This window comes from Microplitis demolitor, chromosome 3 (assembly GCF_026212275.2).
Source record: "Microplitis demolitor isolate Queensland-Clemson2020A chromosome 3, iyMicDemo2.1a, whole genome shotgun sequence".
Lineage (NCBI taxonomy): Eukaryota > Metazoa > Arthropoda > Insecta > Hymenoptera > Braconidae > Microplitis > Microplitis demolitor.
Window position 1 is genome coordinate 7,878,671 of NC_068547.1, and position 24,942 is coordinate 7,903,612.

General features: G+C 29.5%; 2 protein-coding genes across 9 annotated transcripts; one reads left to right on the forward strand and one right to left on the reverse strand.

Moving 5' to 3' along the window:
* The first annotated feature begins 4,193 nt into the window (after window positions 1–4,193).
* Window positions 4,194–14,526, forward strand: LOC103569706 (uncharacterized). The gene is made up of 5 exons (XM_008547163.1): window positions 4,194–4,789; window positions 9,649–9,848; window positions 11,436–11,571; window positions 12,156–12,289; window positions 13,811–14,526. Exons 1-5 carry the CDS (start codon window positions 4,594–4,596, stop codon window positions 14,114–14,116), a joined length of 972 nt encoding a protein of 323 aa, XP_008545385.1. The 5' UTR covers window positions 4,194–4,593; the 3' UTR covers window positions 14,117–14,526.
* A 2,774-nt stretch (window positions 14,527–17,300) lies between these two features.
* LOC103569705 (myotubularin-related protein 14) lies at window positions 17,301–24,395 on the reverse strand. 8 transcript variants are annotated; one of them, XM_053737485.1, is made up of 8 exons: window positions 24,307–24,395; window positions 23,276–23,422; window positions 21,481–21,764; window positions 20,338–20,894; window positions 19,500–19,819; window positions 18,971–19,433; window positions 17,928–18,269; window positions 17,301–17,654 (listed from the first exon to the last, which is right to left on the reverse strand). In XM_053737485.1, the coding sequence occupies exons 3-8, from the start codon at window positions 21,565–21,567 to the stop codon at window positions 17,486–17,488; spliced, it is 1,938 nt and encodes a 645-aa protein (XP_053593460.1). In that variant the 5' UTR covers window positions 21,568–21,764; window positions 23,276–23,422; window positions 24,307–24,395; the 3' UTR covers window positions 17,301–17,485. The 8 variants fall into 8 exon arrangements, with proteins under 8 accessions (XP_053593460.1, XP_053593462.1, XP_053593456.1 ...); XM_053737487.1 differs by having other exon boundaries at window positions 23,276–23,399; window positions 24,161–24,348; XM_053737481.1 differs by having other exon boundaries at window positions 24,161–24,348.
* Window positions 24,396–24,942: the final 547 nt, after the last annotated feature.

The window sequence follows — 24,942 nt, forward strand, 5'->3', positions numbered from 1 at the left end:
TTTGTTGAATGAACCGATTTATATGAATTAGATTTTTTATTCGTATTTTTGAATTATCTCAGAGTCTATTCGATCGAATAATTGGAAATTTACAGAAAAGTCGACGAGTACCGCGAAAACCATAGAAGTTGATTCATTCATCAAAAAGTTACTGGAAGTTCACACACACATATCATAGATAAGCTTGTACCTTCTAGCATAATTTTTAAAATAGTTGAAATATTTACCTTAGATCTAAAAATGACATTTTTTCAAAACTAGGTTTTCCAAAATTCAACTGAAAACAATAACTTCAATTTTTAGAAAGCCCCTACTTTATTAGCAGAAATAAAATGTTGCTATCAACGCATAGTATATGCAGTTTAGTATATAAACATATTTTTGAATTCATGCCCAAAAATAATTGTTGAAAAAATTGTAATTAAATTAAAACTCTTCCAGATTACTCCCGTTTTCTTCAATAAGAAATCTCAAAATTCAAAAATTTTGAGTGATATCAAAACAAAATAATTTTCAAATATTCATCATATTCAATGGTAATCAATAGAACTAATCGAAATAGAGATTGAAATTGATTTATTAAATATTCAGACTATCAAGTTTGAATTTCTAACGATATCGATAATTATTTCCTAGACCGCTCAGGTTGGAGAATCATTTTTTTATGGGCAATCAATCAGTATTCCATGTGGTTAAGTTTGGATAAATTTACAGAAAAATATTCTTACAATCGTATTACTCTAAAATAAAAATAGTTCAAGTTGAAGAAACATATTATTTTCTACAGATCACGTTTTCTATTTATCATTTTGACTTTACTACTTTTATCCTTGATTTTTTAATCATAGGATGTTGAGAAACACTAAAGTCGAGGTGCTTCCATAATTTTTTTTTTTTTTTTTTTTTTTTTTTATTCTACTTCACAAGCTGCGGAAGAGTTCAACGTTGTTTCCGAAGCTGTCGGCGCAGCATAAAGTGAGCTCATAGCTCTGTGATTGGAATCGGAAGTCTAAACTATACGTTGCCGGAAAACACAAACGCGATTGCTCATAAAGCAGAGAGGATTCGTCGAATATCGTTAGGTTGTAATCGATACTCTTGAGGCGTTTTTTATGTTTTTATAGAAGGACCAATTGAAATAAATTGAATGGCAAAAAAGAGATATGAATTAAGAAATTTTTAATAAGCCATCAGGTCCTTTTCTTTTTTTTTCAGTGCGAATTTGGGCATATGCCATAAATCTGAGGGTAAGTTTTTAACTTACAACGGAAATGTTCTGAGAGTTGTCTAAATATCTATTGCAAATGTAACTATTGGAAAAATTTCCAACGAATTTCCTATGGCTCGAACAGCCAGCTTCACCCTAGTCTAAAATCATCTTGTTTCATCCCTTGTCATATAACCCGAGTCAAAATTAAAAAAGTGGTTTGAGCCTCCAAATCATAAACGAGGGCTAAGAGGCTGAAATCATCTTTCTCGATTATGATGATCTGTACATCGAAATAGTGATTTGAACCTAACCTTGGTAAATATGTCCGCTTTTACCAAATTTAGGTTCAAATCATATTAATTTTGAAGAGTAAAATTAGCCTCCAGATCCTAAATTTGTAAAGTGAGAAAGATTCTCCTCGAATCACGTACAATCGGTAAAGAAAAAGAAAATAACGGTACCATGAATTAGGAACGGCTACAATGATCGAAAAAATTTGAAATTAAAGAAATCTACAAATAATTATTTAGAAATAAATGTTTTACTGTAAGATCAAAAAAGGTAACACCTAATTTATGAATAATGATAGTTAAGGTTATGCGAGTAGTAATCGAATCGAATAGTACTAATCGATTCAAAATTTGAATTGAATCAATAGAATCTTTGAGTTATTATAGTATACTATTAATAGTTAATTATTTTATGTGAACAATAAATACGAATAATGTACCGGAAAATGGAAACTGCCGAAGAATTCGAAAAATATGGCTGAAAAATAATTTTCTAGCACCGGGATTCGAAACCAAGACCTAACGAATATAAAGCATGTACGCTGCCGCACTGCTACTCGAACGCTTACGCAGCTATTATCGTAACAATCATCTTATGTTAAAGAACTGAACTAATTTCAAGTTGAAAATTAAAAGTATGGTAGGCTTTGAAGGGCTAAAATATCATTTTACAAAGGTTCAAAGAGAGGATTCAAAGAGCATATTACATTCCGCAGTAAGTCTAACATAAAGAGATTTTGAGGCTCAAACTTCTTTTATAATTTCGACTTAGGAATATATAATAGTTCATAAGCTGAAACAGTTTCAAAACTGCGCCAAATCGGTCGATTCGTTTGAACGTAGGTATTCGAAATTTTCGGAATTTGAGAAAAAAAATGATTTCTTTTTATTGATCAATATTATTAAGATCTCCACTCATAGGACAGTATTATTGAAGGAATTTTTGAGAATCTAATTTGCTTTACTTTTTGTTACTTAATTTACAGTTCATACTATTTCTTTATATCGCTTCAAGACCTTCATATTCATAACAATGTCGAAAACAAAACTTAGTTTTTACTTAATTTTTATTCAAAAACTTGAAAACCCTTTTGGAAATCACCGTTTCAATCGATTCTATTTAATTATAGTAATTAAAAAACTCACAACTTATTATAATTTGACATTAGACATACGTGCGTGCGTGAAATATATTAGTGTCCTCTTTTTCTGACAGCTTACTTTCTCTATCTTTCTCTCTTGTTCTTTTCTAATTACCCGGGTCGAAAAGTAATTCTAGGTTTTAATCAGAAATGAAAGATTTTTAAGTTCATCTCAGTTAGCTCTCACCATTTTGAATTCGTACAAATAAAAATTTGGGCGTGTCTCATTTTGTGCGACTTATTCAAGTTTTAGGCATTAATAAAGTTTAGCTCACACAGAAAAATAGGATTTCCCGAAGCAAAAAAATACTTTGCATTATGAATTGGAAACTAAAATTTTCTTAGAACTAGACAAAATTTTTTGATGCAAGAAATTTTTTCTCGCACTAAGAAAATTTTCGTTTTCAATTCATAATGCAAAAAATTTCTTGGAGTAACTGAAAATTTTTTTGAGGCGAGTAATAATTTTTCGCATTAAGAAACCCTTTTTTTCTGTACACGCATATATTTCTTTTGAAAGAGGCCAAAACTAATTTACTCTAAAATTTTTTTCAAGAAAAAAAAAAATTCTCAAATATTAATAAGTTCAATGTGTTAAGTACATTAACTTAATTATTCATGTTCTTTTAATAAATAAAAAAAAAACACACAGTTGTACTGAGGTTTCGAACTCGTAATCTCTTAGCTGGGAATCTAGAGAATTACCTTTGACGTTGTTACAGGTCTCAATTAAGAGCACAATTTATTTTTAATTTATAGTCTTCCCCTTATAACTTTCCGCTATGGATTTCGACGATTTTTTAAAAATTTGGGAAGTTATTATTTTCAATTGCCGAATATTTTTAAATCGTATGCGAATAGGGGCTGTGTTATACTCTGTGAATTTCGAAACAGCATGAAATTCTGGACATGACCTATGAAGTCTACGTTTTCAAAAATTTTTTCTAAAAATAAAAATAAAATAAAAATATTTGTTCATGGCACTGAAAATATAGTTTAGAGCTTAGTGAAAGCGGTATTTCGAACAGAGTTTTTGAGCTCGCGGACCTTAAAAATCTTCGACAATTGATTTTTTCTAGCTATTTGAGCTTAAAAATAGTATAGGTGAGTTTGTGACGGTCCCCTTCCCGTCACAGTTATATCATTTCATAGACATTTTTTATCTCGTAACCATAAGACTGTCGTAAAAATGAAAAATATTTAATGATTGTACTATTCAGAGATTTTTATAGAACAAATTTTGTTATGCACGTCACTAATTTTTCCAAAAAGAAAAATTACTATCAATATCGATCAAAACACTCAAATATCAATGTCTATTAAATTATAATTAGCTTGAAAAGAATTTTGATATTTTATTCTAAAAAGTTTCCAATTTGATACCAACATAAAGCACACAGATATGAACTTATCTCGCTCCATCCCCACCTAACTAATGTGACCTTTCGATTTTAATGGGTGTGCGTAGCGTTAGCAGCAGCAGCAGCAGCAGCAGTAGCAACACCCCAACGGGCTCTGAATTTTCCTTCGGTTCGCTCAGTAGTGCCGGGCGTCTCGACGCGGCATCACGCTTACGAGGGTAGTTCGCAAAATTTTTCCACGACAGTTTCTCGCTCTTTCCCATTCTTTCTCTATCTAACGTTCAGTACATCTCTGTTTCACATACCCTTTTCTCTCCGGCCGTAGCAACCCCTTGCTGCGCGTTGATGGGAACCGCCCACGTAAACCTACGAACTACCTTTACGACGCTTACTGGAATTCCTAGTCTAAATTGTATCTGGCAAGAAATGCGTCAATTTTAGAGCTCGCGTGCAATTTAATCAAAACAAAATTTCAAAAGTAATCGTTCAAATGGATTAAAAATTAAGTAGTATCATGCGACTGATATTTGGTGGATTAACGGAATTATGGTGATTTTAAAACAATAATAAGGTTATAAACGAGGCTGAAAATGACCTCAAATAACAGTGATATTTATGAAAGTGCAATACCCAGTGTCCAATGTAATTTAATATTTCCCACGAAAATTCATTATTTCCGAAAATATTTAAACAATAAAGAAAACCAGATGCATCGCCCTCATAAAATTGTTACCATGATATTATTACTATTATATATTGGATTTTCTACGGCTTCATTTTCAAAAAGTAAGTGGCTTATAATTTTCATCCGTTAATACATTTTTGCTTTGTTCCGTTCCTTTAATATCAATCATTTTTTTCGATCATAAATACTGCTCATAACAATAATTTTCATCTTACCATAAGATCATACCATTGTTTTTTATTGACAAATTTTATTATAATTTATCGAATTGAAGAAACACTTTGCTCATTATGGTAATGTTATTGGATCTCTTAGCGTTTTTGACTGATTTACCCATGAATTTCAGGGTGATAAAAAATATAGGGGTGGGGTACTTAAGGAAATACTAAGTTTTCCGGGATTCAAATATGTTAACTATTTTTCTTTTAATGAAATTTATAGTAAATAGAAAAAATTTTCAGCTGCCGTTAAGAAAGGAAATTTTGTTTTTTCTGAGCAAAATGAGGTACCTTCTGAAAAAGGTGAAAAAAAACTTTTTTGGAAATCAAACAAATTTGATTAAAAAAAATTTTCTTAAAAGTAATTTTCATAAAGGAAAATTACATTTCACATAATTATTAGATGAAAAGGGAAAAAAAAATTTTTTACAATTCTTATAAAATAAAAGTCATGAAATTTTTCAAATGATACTTTTCATTTTTGAAAAAGTCCACTACTTTAAATTAATAATTTTCTATTCGTTAATCACTATTTATTATTAACTTCAAAGTAAAAGGTTTAATAATTGGTTCAAAGTAATTAATTAAGTTTCGAGATCATAAATATTTTTAAGCTCATTATTGAAATACATCTCAAGTAATTTGACATTGAAAGTTCTTTTCCTGTCAATTAATAAAAAAAAAAAAAAATCAAAATGATTTCATAATTTTTTTACAAAAACAAAATTTTTCAAAAACATGAAAAAAAAAATTAAAAATAATCCTAAATTATATTTGAAATAGTGATTTTGAAATAGTTTAAAAAACAAACTTTTTTTATAAAATTTTGGAGGCAACCCATTTTGCCCCTCCCCACTCCTGCCCTTAATAAATATTTGAGATACGGAATTCAAAATAAATAGTAAACTAACGCGAGCCATATATTTTACAAGATCGACTTGAAAAACTAATAAAAGCGAACTTTCATTCTTTTCAAAAATTTATTACATTAGAGTAAATGTTGCGTGAAAAAATTTCTGAATTCGCTTTTTGTTTAAAATAGTACAATATTATTCTATTTTTTGAACTAAAAGAGATAAATATCTGTGCTCGTTAGAAAGTTGATAAAAATATTTTTATAATATCAGATATTAGTTTCAAGCTCGGCTAATGTGTTGGAAGAGCGTGCTAAAATGAACCGGGAGTTAATTGGAAAATTTTAATGGATAGAGTATTTATCTAAGAATTATAAAAATATCTTTTTATGAAAAAGTAGAATCGTCAAAGATAATTTGTATGCCATTTGGAAATTATTTTAGCAGACAAATGAAAAGCTAATTAATCGATCCCACAAACCAACCTCATATATTCCCGCCCTATGTTCAAGTTTATCAGCACTGTATTTTAATCAGTCTTTTTGGATTTAATAGTATTCTGTTGTGAACTATATAAAATAAAATGTTAGATGAAAAATTAGTTGAAAATTATGTATTACCCTAGAAAAAAAATTCTAAAAAATGCTTTTTCAAAAACAATCAGAGTCTTACAGTATTTTTCGTGCAAAACAATTTATAGGAAAATTATACTATAGTAACAGTAATAGAGAGTAAAAATTATAGAAATTATCGTAAAAGAAATCATTATAACATAGAAATTTTTAAATACATCCAACAAAAATTACAATGTGCAGTGTAATTATCACAAGACAACAGATTTAATTCCATTTGAGAAGTTTTTACCAGCTACATCGTAATTTATTATGCTAAATTATGATAATTAGTTAAATTCTCGGGAAAAATAAAATAAAAGCAATAAATAAAAAAAAAAATTATAACCGAAAAAAAGAAAAAAAATGGATTTGCTACATTCAACCTCTCAATATACATAGAATCAGTAACAACAAATTATAAACATGTTAGTTTTGCTAAATAAATTAGCATTAACAAAAATAAAAACAGTCCATCTACTGAATTTTTCTAAAATTTCATAAGCATTTAAATACATATCTATAATAATAACACAAAAAAATTGACTAAGTCCTCTACATCAAGATGCTAACTTACGCCTGAATACATCATATAATTTATTCTAAGCTATTAGTACTTGAACCAACGAAAACAGTCGAATATTTACAAACAAACTCGAACTTGAAAGATATTTGATAAAATTACCATTTTGTGTAGTCAAAAGCATCAAAAAAGTACAAATTGTTAAATTTAGATCATGTATTGCATCTATAGTTTTTTTAGTTATTTTTTAAACTTCTCGTGATGAAAAGGTTTCGAACCGATGTTTGAAAACCGAGTTTTAAACAAATCTCGACTTTTAAAGGTCCTAAGAAGCTGTCCTGACTATTTTCGAGAGGGTATCCGAGTGTACATATGTGTGCATGTAAATATTCTATAACTTTCAAATGAGAGAACTTTGAGATAACCCAAATCACAATATCTAGCCTCATCGAACCTCAATCTAGCCTCATCAAACCCAAGTAAGCCTCAATCAAGCCTCACTTAGCTAAAAAAGTATTTTGAGCCTCAAATAATGCTCATATAGCCTCAATGAGCCTCGAATGATGTTCACAGATCCTCAATAAATGTAATTTAAATTCGATTAGTATTATTTGAGGCTCATTGAGGCGCTTTGAGCATCATTTGAGGTTCATTAAGGCTCTATGAGCATTATTTGAGGCTCAAAATGCTTTTTTAGCTAAGTGAGGCTTGATTGAGACTTACTTGGGTTTGGTGAGGCTAGATATTATGACCCGGGAATATTCGAAGCGGCTTATTAATTTCTAAGTGCTGTGAGAAATTGAGCTTGATCAGTACAGTACGTTTCAAGTTATTCAAAAAAATTTTTTTTTTGTATTTTTGTTTTGATAACTTATAGTATATTTGATGGATTGATTCCGAAACCTTATCAGCTCTTTCAAGGTCAATCGCTTTTCAGATTTTTGTTTTTTGTTTTGTAAATATTTAAATTAAGTAATACATTTTTTGATCAGTCAGATATATTACTCGTCTGCCCAATTTCAAAACACAGTAAGAAGCAAATTTTTCAAAATCGATTTTTTCGTATTATTAGTTCCAATGGAGTTTCGTGAACATAATTCAATTCATATTGCAAAAATTATATTTTTGTCAGTTACTGTGTTTTGAAATTCAGCAGCCGAACTATATGTGATACAGTGATAATAATTACCTTTTAAAGTATGTTTCAACAAAAAATTACTAAAGCAAATAGTATAACTGTCAAGAATATCGAGTTATCTCACCGTTACTTAGAATTTTCAGGTAATTTTTGCTACGAATTACTTTGCGTGTTTTAATTATAAAAGAACGAATATAAAATTAAATGTAAGCTTATATATCATCATCATAGTGAACTTATATCTGATCACATATAAATAGATCAATATTTACGCATGATTATATATGGATTTACATGTAATTAAATCTATCAATACACAGTTTGTATGGGGGTGGATCAGCGAAGATGCAGATTTATGTTCGGGTTCGTACATGATTTGGGCTGATCTTGTCTAGCAAATTATAGAACAATATTTATATAGAAACATGAATATATCTGTATCATATATAATTGATATTAATGGCACTCTAACAGATCATCGAATCTCAGAGATCGCGACTTCACGATACATTGAAATTACAAATGAAGTTCATTAATAATGATTATTTTTATTCATACCAAAGATAACTAACCTTGCACGCACTCCGAACTCAAATCGTTGGCTGTGTTCTGCTGTCAAAAAGCCAAAACGTATACATTAAAAACTTTCTCTAATTCATTTAACATAAAGTGGATTCGTTGAAATTTTAAGTTTCGTAAAAATTTTCTTACAGCAGAAAATCTGAGAACTTGCAGTGAAAATACGATGAACACACCGTAAATCGATGGTAAAAGAGTTACAGATTGAAAGCAAAATGATCATAAATGCACAGTGTACTACTGTGTACACTGTGTAGTATGACAATGTTTTCCAAATAAAATCACAGTAAGTTTACGATAAATTTATGGTGAAAACATAGGAAAATCCCAGCAGGTATATAGTGTTTTTTTTTTTTTTTTTTTTGTCAGAAATCCTGTGTGCTGGCAATGAAGAAAAAGGGAATCCATGATAATTTTACCGTCTGAGCACGTAGAAGATTTTCTCAAATGTACCGACTTGTCGACGTGAAAGTACTATATTTATATGGGTTGGAAATATCGGGATTTTTAACTATTATCGAAAATTTACCGTAAATTTGCGGCCTTTCTATCGACATCGTAAACCATTATGATGTGAGGTTTAGATTATCGAATATTTTTCATGTATTTATGCTTAAATTTAATAACGAAGAAATTTTCAACTTAATTTTTCATCTCCTTCTTAGTTTGAGTTCAATGAGACTTTAGAAATTTACTCTAAGTAACGTTTCTAATACATTAGACTATATTCCGGGTCGAATTAAAACTATATTTTTTTTCACAATTTAATATTTTTCTTTTAATGGATTTTAGGAGAAAAACGATTAAAATCTGACCACATATAATTATATCTGATCGGATCTCGTTAGATAGAGACAATTTAAAGATTTTATTGGTTAGATCTGCTTTTTCAGATTTAATCAGATATAATTATGTGGTCAGTTCTAAACCTTTTCTTCCGGGCTCAAATCTTTATTAAAATAAAAACATATATTTATTTTCAACTCAGTCAATTTATTATGCTCTCATATTAATGTATTTTTACTGACTTCTTTTAGAAGACATAAAAGTGAACGTTGAAATTCCAAAAGAAGCAGAAATCGGCGACTACGTGGATTTGAGGTGTAATTGGGAAATTCACGGCAACAAAAGCTTGTATTCTGTTAAATGGTACAAAGACGGCCATGAATTCTTCCGTTATGTTCCAAATAATCCTCAGCCAATTCAGACGTTTCCTCAGATAGGAGTAAAACTTCAAGTAAGTAATATCAGCTGGCTAAACTGCTTCTATGCATAATCTTCATATCTGACATTTTTTTCTCAGTCAAGTTTAAGATCAAAATATTATTAGTAATTTAAAACTTTTATCAACTTAGTCCATAGACACGGTAGTGTCTCGCACAAAATACACGTTTAAACACAGGTATATGAGTGTGTATGTACATGGCAGCGCGAGATTACCGTGTCTCTATACGAGGATCATATGTCTACTTGATATTATTGACAATTTTATCGATTAATTACGATAAAATATAATGTATTACTGCTATTTACATGATTTACATTTATTTATTGATACTTTTGTTAGAATTATTATACCCTGATTAAAATACTCATTGAAAAGAATTAAAAAAGATGAGAATTGAATACTTTAGAATACTTTCTATACCCCAACATTTTCATCTGGACATAAAATTAATACTTTTCAATTCTATTGAATCCAAAAATAATATGAGAATTTCTAAACTTCCGAGGAATTGAAAAAGATTCAAAAGAATTGATATTTTTAATCGTTCTGAATACTTTTCAATACCTAAATAATTCGATATTTCGAATCGAGTGTAGGATTGAAAAGAATTCAAATGAATTGAAATTTTTGAATCTTTCTGAATCCTTCTCAATACCAAAATAATTCCATATTGGAAGGTATTGAAATGATAAAAGATTGAATTCCTTTTAATACTTTTGAATTCCATTTTAAGAATTACAAAGTATTCAAATGATCGAAATTTCAATTCCATTCAATACTTTTCAAAACCTCTGTATGGATTGAAAAAGATTGGAAAAATTTTTAATCCCTCTCAATGAGTATTTTTAATCAGGGTACTCTAACAATAGAAGGCACAGTGAATTTAATATGTATGAGGTTAGTTTATTGCCCACAATTACAGGATTATTAATTATTGTGTACGCAATCTATATAATGTAGTATTCCAACAATAATCCTCTATCTGACTTAATCAAAAATTGTTAAACTTGATAGTTAATTGATAATTTGTTAATTTGCGAATTTTCAATTGCGCGTACTTAAGAATTTTTCGACAAATTTTACAAATCTAATTTTTTGATAATCTATAGTTTTCATGATGTATAAATTTTTATAACCTGGCCGAAAACTATACTCAAATTCTGACTATACAATACATTATTTCTGAAATTAGCTGATGTTAAATAAATTCTCAACTGTAATTGCTAAATTTCAGTTAACCAATGTCGATTGTAAATGTTGACTCACAGTATCAGTCACGCCTGACTCAAATTTACGAACTATTAGACGCACCCAGTCATTTCAATTACTAAATTGGCATGTAATAAATGTTCCAAATCAAAATTAAAATAACTTTATTATTAATAACCCCTTTTTTTTTTTTTTTTTTTTGTAAATTTTCAATTTTCTTAACAAGAAATTAAAAACAGCTTGAGCTTCAGAAGCCTCAATTCTTTTGATGTTGGACTTCATTTACGGAGATTTTACTGTAAAATATAATTGTCTGCATTTTATGTTATATACAAAACAATGAATAGAGAGAAAACAGTTAAAACATTAATATTTATTTTCTTTCAGAGTATGTTGAGCCGAGAAAACTCGATACGCTTAATAGATCTTAGTCTTTCCAGTGCTGGTCAATATAAATGTGAAGTATCGACTGAAGGACCGGCTTTTGCAACATCTTTTATGACCGGTAATCTCAATGTCGTATGTAAGTAACCTAATTTACCTATTAATATACGAATTTTTTTTTTCTTGAGCTTATACCCGAGAAAAACTAATATTTTCATTCCTATTCTGTTGGCTATCAATCATTTGTCAGTGCAATTTAGAGCGTCTTTGATTACTTTGGTTCATTTACGTATAATTCTTTTGGTTACCCGTATTTTCACACAGTATATTTTCAAATGAAAATATCTTTAACATGATAGGTGTACAATTTCATAAAATGTTTCCAAGGAATATTTGTCATTTGCTCCCTAGCTCTATGCACATCTCCTTTTTTACTTGTGAAACGCGTGTATACCCGTGAGAAAACTATCTAAGCGATTACTATGACTATTTTCGTTATTATGTAATTTTATTTATCGATAAATAAATCAAAAATTTATAGCATGATAAGCAAGTGTAAGTAGTTTTGGTATTTTTACCTGGCTATCAAATATCAATATCAAATAGAAGATATGTAAATCGAATTAATATATTATATAAATTATAAACCAATTACAAATTATTATCCGCATTTCAAAAGAAACTCAATCTATTATTAACATCGAACATATTATTTAATTCCAGCTTTACCAATTCACGGGCCAGAAATAATTGGATTGCCACTCTACTATGAAGTTGGGAAAAATATCACAGCAAACTGTTCAGCATGGCCCTCAGTACCACGAGCGAAACTCTACTGGACCATCAATGATAAGCCGGTAAATAAAATTCTAATAGCTGACTATTGTTTTCAATTTTTTTTATTCAATTTCCCACCTATGTAGCTTAGAACTTTATAGTAGCTTGTAACCATTGAAATAACCTATGGCATCAATTTTTATACTATAAAATTTTATTCGCAATAACTAGGAAAAATCTTCTGTTCTTTTGATATTCTTTAAACTCACAAGGGCGGTTCCCAAGTGTCCCTCTCCGATTTCGATGAGACTGAGATATGTTATTCTCCGTTGAAATCTAAGGGAGACGTACTTTTATTTAGCTGCGGAAAATCATATCTAGGGGGCGTAACACACCGTCAATTGTTTGGTACACGGAGAAATAATTCTCGTTTGAAATACTATTGTGTCATGGTAAAGCCAGATCATGTTGGCCTCTTGCAAATATTGAAATAAACTCATGCAAAAATTACTGTAACAATAGTAAAATTGATGATTATATCACAAATTACTGTAAACATTGTAAATGTCACTGTGGTCATAGTATTTATTGTATGTGTTCATTTCAATTTCCGTCAGATGGCCAATATGATCTGGATTTACTATGATACCATAAAACTGGTGATCATGGCAGAGCGATCTACGGCGTAAAACAGGCCTTTCGAACTTGATCACTTCAAGCGTGGGTTCAAATTCCAGTAAAACCCGAAATAATTTTTCGCACAAAAGGTGTGAAGTCTTTCATACCTGAGATTCGTCTCGTCACCGATCTTTGAATTCTATTTGGATCTGAATTTAAATTCAACTCTGTTGACTGGATATGAGATTGGCCAAAGCCTAATTCTATTATAGATATTTCACGTTACTAATGACAAAAGGGCGTATCTCAAAATATACGCCCTTTTGGTTTTGCAGTCAAAAGGGCATATAAAAAAAAATTTTTTCTAATTAACTTAGGAATTTTAAAACAGTATATATCTATGAAAAAAAAAAAAACGATACGTCCTTTTGGCTCTAAAAATGTTTTTTTCTTAAAGCCAAAAGGGCGTACATAAAAAAAAAATTAATTTGTTTTTTGTTTTTTTCGTAGATATACTTTTGTGACATTTCCACGTTGATTAGAGAAAAAAAAGTTTATGTACCTGGAAAAAAAAAAGAAAATTATGATACCACAGAATTTTAAAGGGGAATAATTTCTCCGAGTAATATTTTTAAAATTAAATTAGTCGAAAAGTTACTCAATCTTAATTTACAACCTGAGTGATTCTACCAATGAATATATCAATAACTAATTCCGAAACTATTTACGTCACGGTATAATAAAACACGAAACTTTTATCACCCATTTTTCAATTTTATTGATACATATACTTCTCGTGAAATAATTTAGACTGTATTGAAAATATACTGTATATTAAAGCATATTCAACTTCATAGTGTGTATGAATGACTCTTTATATCCATCGTAAGCCTAAGCAATAACTTTTTCTCGGGAAAACACGTTAACTTGTTTTATTTCACACCTTTTAAATCCCAATAATTTATAATATGTAATAATTCCAGGTTCCTGAACAATATACGATAACTTACCCAACATCTTCAATGACCTCGGCGGGTACCGCAAATATTCTTGGACTACATTTTGGGACTGAAACTCGTCACTTCACTGATAGTGGAGGTACTCTCAAGATTCGATGTTTGGCAGAAATCGGGTCACGTCTTCTTGAAGCAGCAAAGCACGTAGAAGTTGTTTATGTTAACAATCAAAGACTAAGTGCAAGTGATTTTCGTGAAAACATAAAAAATACAGCAAATGAAATACGATCCAAATTAATATACTTCCTATTTTTTTTTCTCATCATAACGTGATAATTATGTATGACATGTTTCAAATAATGTATTTTAAGCGACTAATGCATCAGGCATGTAATTATTCGATTATCAATGACAAAAATCATAACGAATTTTGTTCGAATTTTATACGTAAAATAATTAAAAAATATAAACATCGGATTCTTCCTCAAATTAAAAATTATCACCGTCAATAACAATGAAACGAGTAAACACTACCGTATTTTTTTTTAATTTTTTAATTTTTTATTGTGATTTGAGTTTTTCCGAAGTAACAAAACTCACTATCAATATCATTGGTACGATATCCGTCCGTCTATATGTTATACCTTTCTAACATTTGATCAATTTTAGATATTCAATAATTTATTAATGTGTAAATGAAATATATGATAGCACAAAAAAAATTAATTGAAAGTGTTGGTTGCAAATTAATGACTGCAATAATATTTAAACTGTTTTGTGAAAAAAAAAACTTTTTAACTCATAATTTATCTAAATAAAAAATCACAAGAATTAAGTAATAATTTTGAACTTGTATTTTATCTTATTGATGGTATAATCCTATATTTTCCGTTTTCGCACAGAAAAAAAGAAATATTTGTCCCAAATAAATCAATTTATTTGTGGCTTTTTTTTTAATATTTCTTAATGACAAATAAATATATTTGGTACAAAAAAATATGACAGTTGATTCAAATAGTTTTGTAATTTGATAGAAATATATTATTTATTTGTGGTAAGTAATTGATATATTTGTGGTAAAGATATTAAATTCGTGACATAACCCAAAATTTGGCGATACTATCTATATATTTGAAGCCCTTATTTATTTGTAGTAATTGAATCATTTCTTTACCACAAATAAATCACTTATTTCACGCAATTAAACTACTCAAATATATTACATATTTCTCACAATTAAATATTTATTTGGCCATATCCAAATATACGATATCTTTGGCTCAAATAAATCTTTTTTTCAGTGTGCTAAGATAATCGTCCCAGACAGCAAAATGACGTCTTGGTGAGTTCTGAATGAGTTCCTATTAATGATTTGGACGTCTCATCAACATCTGAAAGAAGTCTTCACGAAGTTCTCAAGATATCGAATGAGCCACTTAGCGAACTCAGTAAGACGTTTTCAAAAAGAGTTCTCAAAGAGTTCTTTTTTCTGACTTGGCAAATAAGACTTCATTATGAATCTACCGTGACGTCTTAAGTAGCTCCTAATTTTGACTTCATGAAGAAGTTAAAAAAAAAATACAATTAGACATCACAAAACTGACGTCTTATTAATGGAGTCTTCAAGAACTCTTCATTAAGAGTTCTTAAAAATGACACCTCTAAGAAGTCATTATAAGACTTCTTGAAGACGCCTTCAAAAAGACGTCATAAAGGTAAAGTAGTCATTCCGACTTGAATGCTGTCTGGGGTTTCTTTAAAGGATGAAAAAAAATAAGTATCTCCAATTTATAAAAAAAAAAGTCTACTTGTTATATTATTTGTTTGTACAGTCAAAGTCTATTAGTTTAGATTCCATTAACGCGGAACCTCCTTGAACTCGACCCCCACAACGAGGTCCGCTGTTTCCCACCCGATGCTATACATTTGTATGTGTCTGCATATATGTATATGCATCATACACGTATATATACAGGGCAGAAATTTAAACTGTCAGTGGAGGAGTGATAAAAAAAAAAAATAAAATATCATTGACTCCAACACGAGTTTGAGAAATTCTATTTTCTCACAAGTAATGTATTTTAATAAATAGGTAACTATAATATTAAATAATATATAAACATTGACACATGTGAACTAGAAAATATAACGCCACAATAATAACAACAAAAGAAAAGTGAAAAAAAAACAATGTTTTTGTTTTTTAACCGAAATGTATGCCGCTTCAATGCCAAATTGAAACTGAATATCTTCAGTTACCTTAGTAAACAATAGAAAGGTCATTCCCTTATTAAAAGAAAGGATTGTAAACGATTAGAAAAAAAATTTTTAATACTTTTTAATGCTTTTAAATACTTTGAATACCTTTGAATCAGCCTTCTTATAGGCATTTGACATTTCAAATCGTTTTTTTTTATCAGGATTCGGCAGCCGAAATGGAAGGTAGATTTTTCAATTAATCGATATAAAAAGTTAGTTTCATCCATACATATCTTGTCATACATGTTAGTGTATAGTCATGATATAAAATTAGACTCCTTTTCTAAGAGTGAAATCTACAGCTCATAAATTAAAGATTATTAGACAAGCTTTCAGATACTATTTACGGAAATTGTCTATGAATATTAGTTTCAAAGTTATATAAGCTTTAGCAGGGATTAAAAACTGACTTTTACGAAAAATCATGAAAACTATCATTAGCATCTCTATCATTTCAACTATACCAGAATAAATCTCTGCCAACAAAATACACTACCAAACAAACGTCACCATTTTTAAGCCTATCCAATAAAAACACTACTACATAGGTACACTATCAAAAGTAATTGTCTTTATCACACGCATATCATATGATAAGTGTGTGTCAAAAAATATTTTTTGTTTATTAAACAGTCCTGATAGCCACCATAACCGCAAGTTAACTTCAAGCTACGGCCATATTCTGAAGCCAATTTAAAAGCAAATGTTGGAGAGCAAACAGTTGCGGTTGAGTTGACAGTAGATTGCCTGTAACTTGAATTCAACTTGACTTCAAATGTTACTGTCAGATAATGACATTAAGTTGACTGGAAGTTTCAGTTCAAATTGACGGCGTTTTTCTGTCAAATTACATTCAGATGGCGGCAGTTGATTTGCATCAACTCACACGCAAGTATTATCCAGCCAAGGCTTGCCAGAATCTTGTCGTTGAGTTAGCCGTAGATGCTTCACTGCAGAACTTGCTGAGTAAGGTGTGGCTATCAGGGAGATAAAGCTTTTCTTTAGCTTAAAAAGAAACATATGATTCAGTAGTTAATATAAGTAAATTGACTACCCAAAATATTGCATGAACGTTTGAGGTGCGCACTTTTGGATTTTCTAAATTTTTTAAAATTGCAAAACAATACTTTGTGTTACGATTACACGCTATTATATTAACTTTAATATTAATGAAATTAGATTTTTGTTTTCCTAAATAGAACAATAATTACTCCACAAAACTATAGTTATAATTGTACACCAAAATTTATATGAAAAATATTAAGTTTATTTTATTGTACACGTATACATAATATTTATAAAATTGCATTTTATTCCCATGGAAAATTTATTCTCATTTATCTCTCACATAGTATTTGTGAAATATTTAATGTAAATCAGTTCAATCAATTTAAGTTAGTATAACTTTAATTATATAGATTGTTTGTTAACTATGATTTAAGGTCACAATGATGTACGTTGCACTGATAATATCCCTACTTTTTCAGCGAAATTCCCCAATAATTGACCAAAGCCACTCGATTCTGAATTATCTTTCATTCTAAATCCAACTGTATGACTATAAACATTGTAAAACAATGTGCGTACACTGTGTAGTCTATCTTTACGAGATCTAAAATAATAATTTTAAATTACAACAATAGTTAAATGTTCTTTTTTCAGGCGGATCCAATTCACGTAAAAATACAGTGAGTTTATCAAAATGAAAGCAATATCACCGTAGATAAACAACTCACCGCAATTTGCAGTGTTATGACTAATTTACCGTAAATTAGGGCCATCATTACTGTAAGTATTACGTAAAATACGATGGATTCACTGTACGTTTACGGTAAATTGGATGCGCTAGGGTTTTTGTCGGAGAAAAAAAGTAATGAAACGTTACTGTGCTGATGACGTAGCTAGATCATCTTCAATAACTGTTACACTCGATTCCTGAGAGTTTTGACCAGAACACGTAATGCAATGTGATTTACAAGCTAATGCAGAAGTAGATAACAATTCCGGTAGTGCACAATTTGAAGTTGTTGACCCACGTAAACTACCAGTTCCTGAAATCATTTGCCACGAACCAGCGGAAGACGAAGATTCGTTACGTTGTCGAAAGCGGCCAGGAATAGGAACAGCTACGGGAGATGTTCGGCTATTTGATAGCAAAGGCGAACATGAACCGTGACCAACACTTTCTTTATTTTGGGAGTTGTAAAATGTCCATGGCACCACATTCCTACCCAACATTTAAATCATGGTTACTTCAGTTATAAAATATGATATAAATACCCTGATTAAACAAAGCGATTCGTGAGGATTAAAAACGATTAAAAATTTAACCATCATTAATCGTCTTTAATCGTCACAATCCCCTTGGTTTTTCACATTTAATCGTCTCTAATCCTCAAAAAATGATGTATTATTTTACGATTAATAAGGATTAAAAATTTCAAATCCTCACGAATTGTCTTCAATCTTCATTCGGAACCAGAAATTGCAATATTATTTTACGATTAAAGACGATTCATGATAATTAAAAAGTCAAGGAGCTCGAAAACAGCGGGAAATTTTGAGGCTGGCCCGCAGGGTCAACTAATAGACAGATTTTTTTTTATTGTCTTTGTATTTTTCATCATAAGAACCCTTTTGAAAATCAAAGGAATCCAGCGTCCGATCCAGCAGCCACTCGGACTTTTACGTCAATAAAATAATGTCATTTCTCGCAATAATGTAATTATCCATTAAATCGATATATAAGATCTAGTCGCAATTTTTTTCTTTTTTTTACGATATCGCATATATGTAATATGTTTTTTTTAAGTAATTGCTGTCCATAAAGTTTTACAATATTTTTGGAAAATATTTTTTCACGGATATTTAGAAAAATGCAAATAATATTGCAGCAAACGAAAAAACGATATAATTTAAATCACTTACCCATTACTGTGACTGTCATCTTGAGTGTCCACGGAAGAGCAAGGAAATACTGTAGGTGGATTATTTTCCTGACTATCTCTACTATTTTGGCTGAAAGAGCTACACCAACTATTTAAACTCATATTAGAGCTAACTGAACTTAATGTGACAACTGACTCAGTTTCAAACATTACGTTGTCTAGTTGTGGATCACTATCGTGACAGTGTACTGAATGTCGAGCCCTTGCATTCCTATGAGTAATACTAAATTCTTCATCTTGAATATGCTTTAAAAAAAAAAAACAAAAAAAAAATATTTCCTCGCCTTTACTGAGTCGGTCTTGCAAATCATGACCAAATAGCAACCAGTCATATGCGATTGTAAAGTATAAAATTTGGGAGGCACTTAAAGACGTGTGGATTACGCCATCTGCCCATAGACTTATCCTCAATAATGAAACAAATAGAGGAGTTCGGTCCCATCCTGAAAACATTCACTAATAATTGATAATAATTATAAAATTTTCTCATTTAATCTTTAAAAACTTACCAGATATACAATGAATTAACATTCCATTACTACTATCGCTGAGATAATTTAATATAAGTTTGAAATAATTTTGCGTCAATTTAACTAAATCCCATACTTGATATTGATCCCAATTTATTTTCAATTGAGTAGATATTACATCTTCCGGAACCCCAATTTGAGCATCAACATGCGTTTGAGACCAATCGAAGACTAAACCTTTTGCTTGATAATCATTTTCTCGAAATTCTTTGAAAAATTCACATCCGGGATATGGCAGTGAAATTATGGTAAAATCAGCATATCTTTTTTCTTTATCTACTTTTTCTGATGAAGTTACACTGAAAAAAATCGACATTTTAGAACCATATCAAAATTGTGCATCAAATAAGCATTTAAAAATTTCTCTAAAATTTATTTTTGACTCAGATATATATTGGTATATACATCTTGCTTTATTTAAAATTGAAGTGTTATCTTTTGCATACGTTACTATTTTGATGGAAAGTATTATAAACTTAGGGGCGAGGGGCAAATGGGTATCCCCAAAATTTTATAAAAGAAGTTTTTATTTTAAAATATTTTGTAGACATTACAAAATCACTTTTTTATCATTCATGCAATATCAGTGCTACCCACACGAGCAAATGAGCGCACTCATTTCGTTCGTGCGCACAACTTTGCTCTCTTGAGCAATCGACAACTTACCGCACTAGTTGTACAATATACTATTGGTTGTTTCCTGATTTATAAATAAAATGTATCCGAATCAAAATAAAAAAAAAAAAGTGGAGAAAATTTTTATATGCATATTTGGTTACATCATTCATGAAAAAAAAAAAAAAAATGAAATACTTACTTCATTCCGAATTTAACTTTTTTCTTCTCAACCATAAAATCGATTATATTACCAACATTAAGAGCTTTTAACAGTTTTATATCTTGATTCCTAACTTTATCAAATAATTGCCAATCACTTAGTGCAGAATCACTACATCCGGCCTCATCGATTCGTTGATGAAAAGCATTTGCAGATTCATTCCCAGCAAATAAATAATTTAATCCCGACCTTCCATAAATTTCGGGGCCTCCAGATAATGTTGCTGATCTACAAATAAATCTACCCTTATAAAGTATTACGGGCAGTGGAAATCGTGAACGACATCTAGCAAATCTGGCATTTTTAATTAATTCCTTCAACTTATTCGTATCATATGTATTTTCATAAATAGTTTCCGTTGTACGTGGCAGTTGCGGTGGTGTATCACATTTGTAAGGATTTCTTCGCTTTTCATTTTCAAGAATAATTAAATGGCTTGGATAATGGGCACTAAGGTCCCCAGCGATATTGTTGATTACTGAATGTGTGTAATCTAAATCAACTAGTAAAAGACATTGTTGCATAATTGTTTGGCCCTGCAAAAATTATTCATGTTTATGTTATTCAAAGTTTAACCCTGATTAAAAACTTCGATTAACTCTGATTGACCTGATTGAAACTCAATCAGACTTCTATCAAATTAAAAAATTCAATTAGAAATGCATGGGAGCGTTCCGACTATCCGTTTGCATTCCAATCGTATTCAATTGGAAAAAGATATTTATTTTTTTCCGATTAACTCTTCGATTTCTGATCAACTTTCAATCGGAACTTTTCGATTAAATCCGATAATAATTGATTAAATTGACAGTCAATCGGAAATTTCCGATGAAACCAGATTAGAATTTCCCAATCAGATTCAATTAGAGTTTTTAATCAGGGCAACTAACTAATAGAATTCCAATTCGATAAAATCGGAAAAAAATATTTATTATTTTCCAATTACATCCGATTGAATTTCTTCAATCAGATTCAATAGAAAAATAATAATTTTCATCGATCATTTTTTCAAATAAACTTTCCGATTGAAAGTCAATCAGAAATTTCCGATTAAATTCGATTAAAAATTTTCATTTAGATTCAATCAAAGTTTTTAATCAAGGAAGTATTTTTGATAATTACCGTGCAATCTGCATCTTTGGCTTTGTACGTATTTTTTGAAAAATAAACTAGCAAATCGTGCAAGTCTTGAATAGAGATATCAGTCATGATTTTTATAAATATTCTAATACAATTTCGATAATTATTACACAATAATACAATGAAGAATAAAATCTTGACTGAATTTTTTGATTGTACTAGTAAAAAATTATGTAAAAATTGTTTATTTACTCATATTTTTCATTTTTATTTTCAATTTTTTTTCATGTAGGATACTTTTCATAGTTCTGCACTTTTTAGACATCCTGTATAAAAAAAAAAAAAAAAACATTAATAATTATGATGGAAAAGTGAAAATAAAAATATAACCAAGCTATAAATTTAAATTCAATATTTGTATTTTGATAAATTTTTAGTAGAAATGTTTATTTAAAATTTTCACACGGGCTCTGTACATCTCAATAGAAATTGAATGTATTCACGTAGGTAAAAAAGTACCGTAAAATGAGATTACATGATTTTTTGTAAAAAAAAAGTATATCTTTTTTAAAGCTTAAGTCTTGCACGTCACAAATGTGAATCATTTAGGTGTGCTTTACTCTCAAGTAACACATGCTTGAGCAAGATTCTGATGCCAGTGCCTTGAACAAAATTCTTAGTCACTAGTGTCTTTTTCTACGCACGAGTCTCGCTCGAGATCATGTAGCAAAAAATCGTCATCAAAACTTGTGCATGACTTGCTCAAAGCATTGTGCGCAAGAACAGTGAAGATATTTTAGATACGGTACAGTTGAAAAATCCCTGACGCATTTCTTGCACCAGTAACTTTCAGTAGGTACTTACGCATGGCTTGCTCAAGATCTGCTCAAGGCTCAAGATAAATTTTGAGCCTTGAGCAGATCTTGAGCAAGCTATGCGCAACTATTTTCAACTATAGTATTTCTTCAGAATTAAGTTATAATCTGGCACGATTTTCTTGTATAAGACTTGCTATTGAAATCTAGCCACAAGTATCTGTAACAAGACACATAGATAGGAAAAGACATTAACGTCTATTGAACTTAAGACCAGGCTTGTTCAAGCCTTGAACAAGATTGTTATATGGGTATGTCATTTCAAGGAATACATTTATTTACTCTAACTAAATGACATGTTTTGCGCCCAATACATTATGACAATAGTTGAAAATAAGCGCGAAATTAATAAAATGTTAAAAATCTAAAAGAGCACACCTCAATTTACTAAATATAATCAAAAATTAATATGCATTATAGTAGATTCCCTAACTGACCCAAATTACGGTAAATTACTGTAAAATACGGTGAACCACAGTAAAATAACGATGTATCGTAAATTGCTGTGGGTAAACCGTAATTTACAGTAATCTACCGTAAAATAAAGTAATCCACTGTAATTGAATGTTTCTAATTTGATGTTACTAAGTGATTGCAAGTATGTTGAACTATCAAATGCATCTAACCCATTTCTTCAGCTTTTTTTTAATTATAATTATTTTTTAATTTTATTTTTTACGAGAATTTTACTGAATATCATAATTTAGCATAACCAATTACGATGCAGCACATTCTGTTGGATGTATTTTAAAAATTTCTATGTTATCGGTAATTTTTACCATAATTCTATACCGTCCTTATGCTTCTATCACTATAGTAATTTTCCAATAAACTTTTAGTGTTTAAAATACTGTAAAATTCTCTGGGTCACTAAAAGTTTCATTACGGCTTTACTATAAATGTAAAAAGAAAAAAGTATATTGTGGAAATGTTACTGTAAAACTGTGACACTAAAAACTTACCCTTGTGGTTCAGAAAAAACAGCATACTAAATATATAAGAATATACACATATTGATACTTTTATATGTACAAGCGTGGTCATAAAATACTTGATTTTCACACTTAACTATTGTAACATTTGTAACTGTAACCAACGCGATGTAAATGCTGCATTATAACAAAAAAAAATAAATAGAAATTTATATAATATAAATCTGCATCAACTTTTCTCAATAAAATATTCAATAAATTCAGTAAAGCTTTCGTGTAGCATCAATAAATTTCCGATCACTATTTGCAAAGTTAAAAAATGAATACATAAGAATTGTTTTTGTTAAATACCAAAAAATAACATGAAACTGACAGTAGCAAACATTAAGAAATTTTTTTGTTTAAATAAACAAATAAAATACATGTAGAAAAAACTTCTAAAAATCTTTTTGTTTATATTTGAAAAATTTTATTTTACTTACAATTAACTTGTTTATGAAAATCAAATAATCGTCTGATGTCTACTACTTTCAGTATCATAAAATTAACTACATATTAATAGTGTTGTTACATACATATAAATATATACATACATTGCATTGCATGTTTGTCAAAATACATATGCATATACATTACGCAGTTAAAGGGCGATCAGATTATAATAGAAAAAAATCAAAACATATTTCATTACTAAACAAAAGAAAAAAAAACGACTAGTGATAAACTAAAAATTTATACTGATAATTATTACATCGTAGTATTGAAAACTGAATTATTTTTTAAAATTTACTCATATTTAATCCGGACAAAATAAATAAAACTTTCAACTAATTCACTCGAACCATAAAAAAAGAGGCCAAGCTGATAGAAGTTGGAGAAAATTTACAATATTTTAATTTTATAAATAAAAATTACTTCAGATGAGCGCAATGTAGATATTCGGTAGAGTTTTATTTAGAAAATAAATCGAAAAACTTCAAGTGATAATAGCTACAAAAGCGATGCAAAAATTAATGTACACTCGAAAAATAACATATTTTGAAAATTCGTCAATTTCTTACACATGTTTAACCCATTTTCACAAACTATAATTAAGTATCAACAAGGCCAATTTTCATAAACGCTAGCAAGGTTCCTGATGTCAGAGTTTCAGATCAGAAAGTTGGTGTACATGAGTTGCGACTAGAGGATGGGCAATTACTGGTATTATCAATTTATGTGACGTACCGTCATAAATACCGTCTTTTGACGGTCACTGGCGTCACAAAATTTTTTTTTATAAGTCTGTGTGCAAATGACGGTCACAACGCCGGTCACATTGTTACCGTCAAATACAACTATATAGACGTTCTTTCAAGGTTTTTTTTTTTTTTTTTTTTTTTTTTTTTTTTTTTTTTTGAAAAATTGATTACCCAGTTAAGTTAAAACAATTTTTTCACGTTTTTTTATGATTTTACGGATGTGAAGTATGATTCCAGTCTGTTTATATAATTTATTAAAACAAATCAATATTCAAGTGATTATATATATAGTATACTTACCAGGTTTTTTTGAAAATTATATTTTGTATAAAGAATCTAGCCAGTTATTATTTTAATATCTTAAATTTATGGCTTGCATTATGACATACACATTTTTAAAAAACAAAGATTTATTTATTTGTTTTTAGGTACTTTTGAGATCATTGGATATTCATT

Bases quoted from the DNA above. Each gene is read 5' to 3' on its own strand.
- LOC103569706 (XM_008547163.1), top strand. From the start codon at position 4,594: ATGACCTCAAATAACAGTGATATTTATGAAAGTGCAATACCCAGTGTC. The intron at 11,572-12,155 runs GTAAGTAACCTA...ATTTAATTCCAG, and splicing joins CGGTAATCTCAATGTCGTAT to CTTTACCAATTCACGGGCCA. The intron at 12,290-13,810 runs GTAAATAAAATT...TAATAATTCCAG, and splicing joins GGACCATCAATGATAAGCCG to GTTCCTGAACAATATACGAT.
- LOC103569705 (XM_053737485.1), bottom strand. From the start codon at position 21,567: ATGACTGATATCTCTATTCAAGACTTGCACGATTTGCTAGTTTATTTT. The intron at 19,434-19,499 runs GTAAGTTTTTAA...GAATGTTTTCAG, and splicing joins GTTAATTCATTGTATATCTG to GATGGGACCGAACTCCTCTA. The intron at 17,655-17,927 runs GTAACGTTTCAT...TTATTATTTTAG, and splicing joins CTAGCTACGTCATCAGCACA to ATCTCGTAAAGATAGACTAC.